We start from the raw sequence: 12849 nt of genomic DNA, 5'->3' as shown, positions 1-12849 counted from the left end.
ATAAAGCAAGCATTCGAATGGTTGGTGTCAGTTAATTTGCCAATAATGTGTTGAAATACATCATGATAAACCCTTGACTGTTGTAGTTTGGTGTCAAATATCAAGCATAAAAAAATGAAGAATGACTTTGAGGGTTTTGATTTTTGACACTTTATTAATTTATATTGATTTCAAATTACCTTGAATTGACAAATAGTTGTTTGAACACTGAGATTTTGAAGAGTTGTGGAAGGGTGAGAGTGGTGTGGGAGGGTGACACGACACTTTACTTCATTTCTCCCAGGCAGAGGAAAATCTGAATCGAATGACCCCCACTTTTCCTTTTATCCAGGAAAACCAGAAAGTTAAGAAAGACCTTTTAGAAGCACAGACAAACATAGCCTTTCTTCAGAGTGAGTTAGATGCTTTGAAAAGTGATTATGCTGATCAGAGTCTGAATACTGAAAGGTATGAACTTTGCATTTTATTTGTTAGTTTGAGTAGAATATTGAGATGATCACTCAGGCAAAAGAAGCTCAGCTATGGAATAATGAAGAGTTAGTAACTTTGCTAATATCTTCTTTACTTTCTAATGATTTTATTTTCAGTATCAGGTTTCCTAGCGTTTTTTATGTTTTTAATTTTTTTAAGCAAATAGAATAATTATTGTCTGTTTTGGCTAGTGCCGGGCTTAATAAATGTTTGAATTAACTGGGAGCTAAAAGAATATACCACAGTGTCAAGGGTTAGTACTTATTAAAGTGTTTTGAAGTCAGGAATCCTGGCCATAAAACATAAGAAAGGGAAAAGTAGGCAAGTCTATTTTCGTGTGTGTTAGTTTTGCAGTATGGTGTTAATACCATAAAACCTAATACACATACATACATTCACAGACACGTATTTATATATAAGGAACATAGACATGTATATTTTTATATGGATGGTAAATATAAAATGCATAGATATGTGTATATATGTGTATCCCCTAGGACATGTACACTTGGGAAAAATATCTTTTTTTGGGTTTGTTTGCAAACTTTAATCAGAATTAAGGTCTTACAAGAGAAAACAGTGAAATATTATCGTTTACTACATACAAGTCTCTGAACTAGATAAGGAGTTATGAGTGGAGAATATATATATATATAAAATCTCAAAACACAGAGCCCACATCATATATATATACACATATATATATATATATGTATATATATATGTGTATATATATATGATGAGAACTTCAAATTTAGTTGGGAAAAAAAGCAAAAAGATTATAGGGTTTAACAACAGAAGAGCTAAAAAATATCAGAAGTAGTGCCACTAACGTAGTCATGGTTTGGGTTAATTGCTGTGTGATCACAGAAAAGGTTTTGTTTTAGTTCAGAAGAGGTGAAGAACTGTATTGAAGAGGTGATGCTGGAGGTGAGTCTAGGTAGAAAGATAGCTCTGTGCTGGGAAAGGGGAGAGAGGCAGCCAGGATGGCAACATCAGCAACTCAGAGCTAGTGGCACTGCTGCCTGCCAGGCACTGTCCTGTTCCTTCACAAGCATTAACTGATCCAGTCCACAGAACATCTGGTGAGACAGGGACCTTCATTGTGTCCATTTTACAGATGGGAAAAGAGAGTCTCAGAGATGTTCCAGGTAAGGCAGTAACCAAAGCAGGGACCAGAACATAGGGAAGGATACGGCTTGGGGAAAGGTGGTCAGACCACAGGGCAGAAAGAGACATTTTGAATAGAAAAGCAAAAGTTTAAAAAAAAATTAAAAAGTTTAAAAGCTAGTTTAAGGTTATCATAGAAGGCCCCCGAATTTTGGTTTAAGGAACTTAAATTCCTATAGACAATTAGGAAATGTGTACTTTTATCATCCAGGGTAGCAGATGGACAGGTTATTGTGAACCAAACTTGATAGCCTGGGCATTTTGGGAAGCTAGTGATGAGGTTTGTATGCTCAGGGGGATAGGGGCTGGAGGAGAGGGCCAGTGTTCTGAGCAGTTTGGGGAAGAAGCCAGAGCTTCCATCATAAAGCAACAGAGGGATTGCCACAGAATGAGTGTCTCACGAGCTTAGCAAGCCTGGTTCTTTGGGGATCTCTGTGGTTTAGGTAAGGAGAGGAGGGAGAGCAGGAGTAGTGTGAGATGGAAAGAGGAAGGAATCACAGGAAAGGAGAAAATAGATGGAGTTGGGATTATAGAAGGCTTTAGATGAGCAGGGAAGGTTCAGAGGATTGAAGGCACAGTTTCTGAGACGCCCTTAGAAGGGACTCAGGAGGTTCAGCCCTCATGGAGAACAGAGCTGGGTCAGTGAGCATGGGGATGGAAGAGCTGGTGGGTGCTGAGATGGGCTGAGGAGGAGAAGCTCTAGGCTTGTGATGTCGGAGGCGGGGCAGAGACTCACAGGAGAAAGCACAGGATGTGAGTGTGTTTGTGGAGTTGCAGAAGGAGAGGAGGCTGCTGAGGCCACAGAGGCCCAGAGCAGGAGCACGGGAAAGGTAGAAAACTGTGGCCAAGGACACTCGTCTTTGAAAAAGGTGGGAAAGGGTCTGGGAGGGTAGGTATACGTGAGGCAGGACTTGACACCTAATTCTCACTCAAACATAAAATACAATTTTACAGGGATCTGGAAATAATCCGAGAATACACAGAAGATCGAAATAGTCTTGAGAGGCAAATTGAAATACTCCAGTAAGTCCTCAGATCAAATGCTCATTACATTTACATTTCACTTATTTTTTTGTTAATAAAAGACATAACACATAGAACGTGAGTTGCCATGTTCTGAACACTGGGTTCGCGGGTCAGTGGGTGTTTCTTCTCAGGGTGTGCACTTGGCATCTCCTCTTAGCTTTCTGATGCTTATAATCCTAAATAAATTATTCAGATGTGGGAATAGAGTATAAATCTCTAAACATCTTGAGAAGTCAGGGGATATGTCCAGTGTGTCTTTATTATGCCTCTATAAAGAAAAATGGCCCTGAGCACTCAGCTTTCTCCGAGTTCTGTACCATGAGTTTTTTTGTTTGTTTGTTTTTGTTTTTTGTTTTTTGTTTTGAGACGGAGTCTTGCTTTGTCGCCCAGGCTGAAGTGCAGTGGTGCAATCTCGGCTCACTGCAAGCTCCGCCTCCTGGGTTCATGCCATTCTTCTGCCTCAGCCTCCCGAGTAGCTGGGACTACAGGCACCCGCCACCAGGCCCAGCTAATTTTTGTATTTTTTTAGTAGAGACGGCGTTTTACCTTGTTAGCCAGGATGGTCTCGATCTCCTGACTTCGTGATCCGCCCGCCTCGGCCTCCCAAAGTGCTGGGATTACAGGCATGAGCCACCGCGCCCGGCCCGTACCACGAGTTTTTGAGGCTTCTCTTGTTAGTGGGGCCACAGGGTTCTGCCTCCACAATTCTTTCTCAGTTTGTTTTGTTTACTTAGAAGTATATTTTTCTTAGGTTTTCTTCCCTCTCCCCAAGTAGAAATATACCCACTCTGTCAGCTTTGTGACTAGGTTATAGCAGTTCCATCCTCTGAGGGTCTTCCCCACAAAACCTACCCCTCTCCTTCCCCTTTCTTTTCCACCCATGCTGCATTGTCTTCTGATTTCAGTTCCCCTCAATGAAGTCAGGTCAGGTTTGACCTTTTTTTTTTTCACCATTTTTGAATGCTTATTAAGTCTCACCTGTGGCAGTTGTAGAGTTCATGTATTTCAGTAATCCTTCAAGTTATTTTATTTATTCATTCATTCAACAGATTTGTCAGCACCTCTTACAGGCCAGGTATGCCAGGAGCAAAGGATAGAGTGGGAAGTGGGTGAAAAATCTCTTTCCCCTTATGGGGCTAGTTTAGGGGAAGAAGACAGAAATGGATCAATAATCATAGAAATAAATATAAAAGGCCAAACAAGAGAGATGCAGCAAAAGAAAGGTACATGTCCCCTAAGGGGAGCTTTGGCCTATCAAAGAAGGTCAAGGAAGTGTTCTGGAGGAAGTGAGGATTGAGCTAAGATGCGAAGGGTGAACCAGCCTTAAGCTGGGGAAGGTTAGCCACTCTGTGGTGTAGGAGCTGTGGAATCATAGCTTTGCTGTACAAGAGGGCGCTGAAGCTCTGACAGCTTGAATGACTTCTGTTAAGTCATATGGAAATAAGAGTTAGGATTTGAACCCAGACCTGACTGAGATCATCACCCAAGTGTTTACCTGCTACACGACGGTACCTGGTGGAACAGTGCCAGGCTGTGCATAGAATGCAGGAGCTGCCAGGAGCATGAAGCCTGATATAACACACTGCGTTCATCCCTGACCTCTGAAATGTGGGAACTGGCTGGCCAGGTTCAGGCATTTAGGGAGCTTTGAAAGACCTGCATGAAATCTGTTCAATCAGCGGGGCTACCTTAAGGAAGAGTGAGTTCCACAGCATAGACAGTTGATTCCTGCAAGGCCCTGAGACCTTTAAAGAGAGAGGAGTAATCGATTTAGTTCTTGTACTTTAAGTAATGAATTATCTCAGTTTTTGAGGTTTGAAGGGAAGTGGTGGAAAGTTGCAGAAGATGATAAGCTATTCCACATTCTGAATGTTAAAGCTAGAAAAGAAAGTGATGACAGTGACCCCCAATGATACTTTCCTTGTCTCTCTTTCTGCTTGTTTCTTTACCCTGCAGAACAGCTAACCGGAAGCTACATGACAGTAATGATGGCCTTCGAAGTGCCCTTGAAAACAGTTATAGCAAGTTCAACAGATCTTTGGTATGCCACATAGTTTTACCATGTATTTCATTCTTTCTAGTGGTGGAGTATTTTGGTGTTGATGAAAATAATGTAATTTCTTAAAGGAGAGCAAGTAAGTCCTTATAATAATGAGAAGATCTTTCCATAAAATAAAACGAGGCAGCATTTTTCCAAATTAAAAAATATGCTACTCCTCTGAAGAAATAAGTGTCTCAATGTTAACCAACTCTTTTTATAGATGTTCTAGGAATCTAGAGATAGGTGTGTAAGATGGGATCTTTGGCCTGAAAGAGTTTAGACTTGTGAGTATTCTTTATGCCAGTGAGATGCTCAGAATGGGAGCCTTGGATTTCAAACCCTCCTACAGAAATCAGCTTAGCTCATTTGGAACTTTAAGGACCTCTCCCAGACTGCATTTGTCATAAGACCTCTTATCCCACTTTTGGAAGTCAGCTTCATGTGTAAGATTCCAGGGTCGTATTGGGATATGGAGGAGTCAGTCACTAAGCCAAATTATGGTTCAAGAAGAGACACATTCAAGGAAGTTGAGTTGCAGGATCCTGGCAAAGTGGGGAACCATAGTACTCCTTTATGGAATATGCAGTAGGGTTTGGACGTAAGATAGGATGAGGAGGAGAGCGTACTATGGCAGTCATCTTCGTTGCAATGTTTCCCTTGATTTTTTGCTCACATTTGCTCAGGTAGTGTAACAAACTTTTAGTTACATTAGAAGTTTGAGTAGTGTGCTACAGTTTTAAAAAATGGGTTTGTGTGTACCTACGTGTATATAAAATGTTTACATGAAAATTACATGAACTAACAAATGATTACTTCTATATTACAGCATATAAATAATATCTCACCAGGGAATACAATTTCTAGAAGCAGTCCCAAATTCCTTGGTCATTCCCCTCAACCTCTAGGCTATGACAGGTATGTTAACTCGTCCTAACTTTCTGTTCAAGTTCAGAATCACAGTTAAAAGGAAAGTAAATTTCCTTGGAGGTGGATTAAAATAATAGAATATACTTTGGTCACTAATTTATATTTTCTATGATGTTAAAAGTTCTGAAACATGAATCGTGTAAAAATTAAAAGTGTTTCAGAGAGGGCAAAGTTATTTCCTGAAGATGTTATGAGTTAGTTTTATATATGCTCATCATTACCTCATCTCTAATCATGTCTTGTTTCTTAGAAGCAGACTCAATAAGAGATGTTTCAGGGAAACCAGCAGAATTATAGTATATGATGCTGCAGTGTTTCTGGTATATAATGTTGAAACTATTGGCATGATCTGTAAATATTTAATAGCTCAGCATAATATTATATGAGCTATGTTGCAGAAAAGGGAAACTCTCAAAGCAAATATAAATATCGCTAGTAGATCCTTGTAAAATAGCTACTGTATTGAAGGAGTCACAGAGGCTTGCCAAAAGTTAGAATTTAGCCTTGTGTTTAATCAAATGAACTGAAATATTAGGCCTTTTATTACTTGAGACCTAGTAATCACTTAGAGATTACATGAGTGTATGTGTATGTTTATACACATATGTCCAGTGTTGCTAGTTAATTTTGTAATATGTCAAAAATTTGAAATTAGAAGTGAAAGCATAAACAAAAAGTTTCCGACTCTCTATTTCTTTGTGACTTTCAGATTCACGTTCATCCCCTTTTCATTTGGGTACTTTTGGTAAAAAGAATAATGTACTTAACATCCTGGTGTTAGAAATGGTCAGGTTGCCATTTAGGAAGACCTGTTACGAAGGCTTATTGGTGATCATTTCTAAGAAAATTCTATCAGGTTTAAGTGGTTTCTACTGTTCACTGATTAGCTCAATAAAAAAATTTAATGGCTTGATTTATAGATGGCTGACTATTCTGTTATTGAGAAATAATCGATTTTTAAAAATGTGTAGGTGTGATGTCATTTTTGACTAATATTTAAAACTGATTCTAAGCAAATTGGGGGGAAAGGTATACAACTGAAAAGTATTTCAGAAATTTCACCATGATTCATTTTGGAAAGATTAGACACCATGAAAGCCTCATAAGAACTGGAGTAGAGCTCATCAACGAAAGATTCCAGGGGACAAAGTCATCACGTCCCCAGCATGTTTGAGTGACGTAGCACTCATGTGCCTACCTCCTTGAGCTGTAATGAGAGGCCACCGTAGCCTCAACACCATGCCCCTTCTGGGTGTGTGTGTGGGGGGGGTGATTATTTTGACATAAGAAGATAACATTTTATTTTCTTTTTGATGCTAATATAAAAATGTAATAAAAGCATGTTGTACATCAGATTAGATGTACAATAAAATTGTATTGTTTTTATAGCTTTATTTGGTTTTAACTTTAAAATTTATTTTGGCTTTGTTCTTTGCAAGAACTCTAACAAAGATTTAATTTGTTTTGTACTTTTACATAGTTAATTATAATGAAATTATTGAGTGTTGGCAAGATGGTTGACTTTGAAAAGGATATGCAGTTCAATTGAGTTTGAGAAAGTTTGACCTGTACCTATGTTTTTATTTTTACTTTTAAAAATTTTCAACTTTTATTTAAGATTCAGGGGGTACATGCACAGATTTGTTACATAAGTATATTGCATAATGCTGAGTGTGCCTATATTTTCAATTTAGAGTCTAGATGTTTATTCAGGTGAATTTTTAATTCAGAACTTCATGTTTTCTTTGCTCCTTGTCAAAATACAAGTAGGCTTAAAATAAATCATAACCAGTAATGAAGACATGGAACTGAAGTAGTTTGTAGTATATTATAATTAGAATGGTTTTCTTATATGCTTTATAGATGGACCTAAAATCAGTTTCAGAAGGAGAGTTTTATAAATAATGCAATAATATATTGGCAATATATTTTCATTGTTATTGTTATTAATAGTATATATTAACAATAAATAAATTAATATTAAAATATATTAACAATATATTTTATTGTTATTGTTATTAACGGTATATTAACACACACACGCACACATGCACACACGTAGCTAGCTATATAGATTGAGTTATGATATAAAATTCTTGGCTCAGAATAAAGACTTTGTAATTGAGCAGTATTGAGAGAGAGAAAGTTAGTTACATCATCTTTTTAATTAATTTTAAACATTTGCTAATGGCATAAAAATACTTTTGACTTCTCAGATTTACATGGCTCATACTTAATTATATTAAGCTTACCTTCTCTCATCTAAGCATATCCACTTCTTGTTTCTCATATCTGAAGACCTATGTATCGTGCCCATTCTCCCTTTCCAATGATTCGTGTAAGCAAATTGGTAGGATGGTGCCCAGGGTGTAGTGGCTGGTAAATAAGTCATAACCATAATTGGTAAACTTAGATTCTTATGGAAATCAAATGGAAAAGCTAAAGTAAACAGGAATGTATACAGTTTCTTATGATTCTCTTATTTGATGTGAATTTCTCCCTCACTTATAAAATCTTCAGAGTTTCACTAATGGTAAGATCTATAGAAGTCAGGAGTTCCAGCCTTTATCTGAGGCACCTCCCTCCCTATGAAACATCTCCCAGAGGGGTGTTTCCAGACGGTGTGTCAACATTTAGTGGCAGAAAACTTACGTGTCAAATCATACATTCCAGTCATGTTTCTAATTGCTTATTTTTATCAGATGTTTCTAATTGCCTATCATTTTTTGCCATGTTGATTAGAAATATGACACCCAGAAAAGCTTATCTTATTTTGTCTTGTGCAACCTGAGAGGATGTGGTCTTCTTCATGTATCAGCTCTTCAAGTATTTGAAGAGAGAAACCATTAAGAGTTAAGTTGAGTACACTGAATCTTATTTTTCAGCTCTGAGGGTCTTGAGTCTGACATTGTGGTTGCCTTTTCTGTTTGGGCTCTCAGCAGCCCTTTTAAGTAGAGATGTTATCCAGAAATGGACACAATGTTCAGAATATGGTCTGACCACCTTAGAGTAAAAAAGCTCATATATTCTGCATACATTTTTATGAATACAACTTGCGATTGTGTTTATGTCTTAGGTACTCTAATTCTTTTTGTATCAGGAAATAAAGAACATGATTTTTTTAATGGCTTTGTTTGTTAAGTGTTTGACGTAAGGTTCTTTATCTTAACTGATTGCTGCATAGAATGAACTGATGGTGCTTTAAGCATTTTATTTCCCCTAATGCCTAATCATGAAATAACACTGCGGCTCTTAGCCACAGTCGGCCTACTTGATTCCATCTAATGGCATGTGGTCTATTGCCTGTATGTTCTTGAGCATTTCCAGCCCTCAGGTAAATTGGTCTTCCTCTGTATTACCAGGTCATCCCGCTCTTCCTATGTGGATGAGGACTGTGACTCCCTGGCCCTCTGTGATCCTCTGCAGAGGACAAATTGTGAAGTTGACAGCCTGCCTGAAAGCTGCTTCGACAGCGGCTTGTCTACCTTGAGAGATCCCAATGAGTATGACTCAGAAGTGGAATACAAGCACCAGAGGGGATTTCAGAGGTCACACGGGGTGCAGGAGAGCTTTGGAGGTGATGCTTCAGACACAGATGTAAGCCCCAGAAACCACTGCTCTCCTAGGCCTTCTACGTGATTGAAATCTGTCACCTTATTTGCCTTCTATCTGTCATGGAAATCTGTTTTAAAGGTCATAGATGTAAAGCATAGTTAGTAAAATGCTTTTTCCTCCACAGAGTTAGGGAGAAATTCTCATAGATTGCCATTCAGTGTCACTCTATTCCCTAATATTAATAGCATTGACTGTTGATTTAGCTGCATAGTTTTCTTCTTTTTAATCCATAATGTATACATTTTAGACTTTGTATTTTAACTGCTGACATTTTTTAATTTAACTGCTGACATTTTTTAAAAAATAGGTTCCTGACATAAGGGATGAAGAGACATTTGGTTTAGAAGATGTGGCTTCCGTCTTAGACTGGAAGCCCCAAGGGTCTGTTAGTGAAGGCAGCATTGTTAGTTCATCAAGAAAGCCCATCTCAGCACTCTCGCCCCAGGTAGGTGGTCTCCGAGACACTCCTATTCATGAACACTGCTTATTTTCTGTGCAGTGTTACTTATTAGGATGAAAACTGGCAATACCGTTATCATTCACTGTGGCTTTTCCCCCCAGACAGACCTGGTAGATGACAACGCTAAATCTTTTAGCTCACAGAAGGCTTACAAGATTGTACTTGCTGGGGATGCTGCAGTGGGGAAGTCTAGTTTCCTCATGAGACTTTGCAAGAATGAATTTCGAGAAAATATAAGCGCCACCCTGGGTATGGCTCGTATTTCGGTTGATAATGGGAAAATGACCTTCCTTAGCTTGATTTTCTCTTCTTCAGGGATTACATACACAGATGCTCAGTTAAACAGTTTTCTCCTTCTCTGTGTATGCACACATATATAAATGTGTGTGTGTGTGTGTGTGTGTGTGTGTGTGTGTGTGTGTGTGTCTCCTAGTCTATGGAAAGGTCCTTCTTGTTTTGGCCAAGGCCTGCTTTTAGGAAAGGAAGATTAAAATGACAGAGATATCTGGCTGGGTGCAGTGATTCATGCCTGTAATCCCAGCACTTTGGGAGGCCGAGCCAGGGAGATCACTTGAGGTCAGGAGTTCAAGACCAGCCTGGCCAACATGGCGAAACCCCATCTCTACCAAAAATACAAAAATTAGTTGGGCATGCTGGTGGGTGCTGGTTGTCCCAGCAACTCGGGAGGCTGAGGCTGGAGAGTCGCTTGAACCTGGGAGGCGGAGGTTGCAGTGAGCCGAGATCACACCACTGCACTTCAGCCTGGGTGATAGAGTGAGACCCTGCCACAAAAAAAAAAAAAAAAAAAAAAAAAAAGAGAGATATCTGCTTAGCCAATCAGATGAATTGAATCAAATTTAGATCCTGAGATATCAGATTCATTTATTCAGCATGTATTTCCTGAGTCCCACTAAAAACAAGATGCTGTTGTAGGTACAAACGATACACCATGAAGAAGGCTGACAATCCCAGCCTCCACTGCACTTACATCCCAGTGGAGGGAAAAGGTACAAAAAAGAAGTTTAGGGAGAGGTGCGGTTTTACACAGGGTGGCCAGGAAAACCCTTTCTGCTGAAGTATTTGATGTTGACAAAGTGACAATATGGATTGCCACTTTGTCATTATGGTCAAAATCATAGCCAGATATATGATCCGTTCCCCACCTTCACAACAGAACAATAGAACAAGTAGTATCCTGATTTCCCAAATTTGCATAATAATCAGTAAAAGGAGTTGAAGATATGCAAATTATCATTTATTTTTCTTCTTCATCTAAAGAGTTCTTATTTTGATCACCCGAAATGTTAGAACAGACTGATTGTCCTCTTCACAGTGAGTGTCTTTGTAAATTTATGGTTCTCTGATACACTCTTCAACATTAACAAAGCTGAAAGTTTACTTCAATTTGATTCATAAAAAGACTACATACAGTATTTGGTTCAGTTGTCAGAGATCATGATGCATGTAAATGTGTGTGTGCACTAACGTGTGTATATATACACACGCATATGTATACATGTTTAGATATACATACATTTATACATATATACCTACATATACATATTACATGCATATACACAAAACACGTATCTGCACCTACACACATACATACACACACGTATACACCTGCACATTCATGCATGCCCACTCATACACACGTGTACACACACCCACACACACACACACAAATATGACTGAGTTCATCCAGTCATCAGGGAAAATAAAACAGATTTTTCCCTTGGCTCATAAATTAAATCATTCCCCAAGTCAGCCAACCTGCAGATGGTGCCTCTGCACACACGTGTGGTCTGACTTGTCATTCCTATTTGAAGGTCACTCTCCTTAAAGGTCATGTTCATTCCTCCCTCCCTGGCTGAGCTGTGTATTATTGGCTTTTGCTTCATCTAAAGAAGGCTTGAAAGTAAAAAGCCAATGGAATTATTTACATCCTGCTCTCCACTCTCACCTTCCTTTTCAGGAGTTGATTTCCAAATGAAAACCCTCATTGTGGATGGAGAACGAACAGTTCTGCAGCTCTGGGATACAGCTGGTCAGGAGAGGCAAGTGCATTCCGCAGCGCTATGGGCTATCCTGGGTTTGCATTAACAAGCCTTGCAGGCCACTTGATGTTCTTCATACTCAAAATTCTATAATTATAACATACTTTATAATTATATGCATAATTACATGTATAATTATAAAGTGTATTATAACTTTAAAATGCTTATATTCTCGCACATCTCCTTCATTTACCTATGACTCCTGTGAGAAGAGGATCTTTAAGCTTCTTTTGAGCCGATGTTCAGTTGAGACAGAGAGTGCCCTTTGCTAACATGAGAGGCAGCATTTTTGAGTGCAGTGACAGCCTGAGGAACTCCCTGGCTGTAGAACAATAAATGATGGAGAAGAGAACCAGTCAGCTCCCCTTGATTAAGGGCAGAGGCACAAACCGCATAGCAGACTTGCATCTGGTGATGGCACCTTACCTTGCATTCATTACCGATAAGCAGAGCATTAAGCACAGATTTTAATCTTGTTTAACTCCTTGGGAACAAAATCCATTCAATTGTTCAACCCATAAGTATGGGGTGCCTGCCTCTGTACCAGGCATTATTCAGCATGCTAAGATTCAGTGGTGAACAGACAGGCACAAATACCTGCCCCCATGGTGCTCATATTCTCTAGCAGATTGGGAATTTCAACATATAAAAAATATTTGTGGTTGACATGACTGTATTTAAAATACTTATAAAATATTGCACTGGGTTTCGAGTTAGGGCATGTGTGTTGAGGTGTTCTCTTCCCACGGTGAATCCCCTGACCCCCATGTATGTAAAGTCCTGGTATGTTACAGCGTTCCACACTGGTAGTTCCTCCACCCACCCACAATACTCCCTAACCACCACCACCACCAAAAATAAGTATTCTCTAGTTCGTATCTCCTTCCAGCCTCCTCTGTGTCCCACCTGTGGGTTCTGGTAGCTTGTTGCTGAGGTTGAAATTTTTGGAAACTGTGCTCTCAACCTTGCCCTGGTTGTGCTCTGGGGATTGTAGACATTCTTGGGGTTGTTTGGTAGAGAGAAGGATTGGATTTTCTAAGTCGGTCACCCAGATTCTCATCATGTTACCTTTCATTGGG

The 12849-nt window shown here is 39.2% G+C and overlaps 1 protein-coding gene across 2 annotated transcripts in view; it reads left to right on the top strand.

The window, feature by feature from the left end:
* Positions 1–12849, top strand: part of RASEF (RAS and EF-hand domain containing) — a 74483-nt gene that overhangs the window by 46718 nt on the left and 14916 nt on the right. For both annotated transcript variants that reach the window (XM_016961017.3, XM_520093.8), the window contains 8 exons: positions 332–447; positions 2596–2664; positions 4624–4708; positions 5535–5623; positions 8998–9232; positions 9558–9695; positions 9812–9959; positions 11689–11770. In XM_016961017.3, the coding sequence (XP_016816506.2) occupies positions 332–447; positions 2596–2664; positions 4624–4708; positions 5535–5623; positions 8998–9232; positions 9558–9695; positions 9812–9959; positions 11689–11770 (962 nt within the window). The remainder of the gene's footprint in view (positions 1–331; positions 448–2595; positions 2665–4623; positions 4709–5534; positions 5624–8997; positions 9233–9557; positions 9696–9811; positions 9960–11688; positions 11771–12849) is intronic.

This window comes from Pan troglodytes, chromosome 11 (assembly GCF_028858775.2).
Source record: "Pan troglodytes isolate AG18354 chromosome 11, NHGRI_mPanTro3-v2.0_pri, whole genome shotgun sequence".
NCBI classification, from domain to species: Eukaryota; Metazoa; Chordata; class Mammalia; order Primates; family Hominidae; genus Pan; species Pan troglodytes.
The sequence above is the reverse complement of the archived record's forward strand: the minus strand, read 5'-3'. Positions and strand labels throughout refer to the sequence as shown.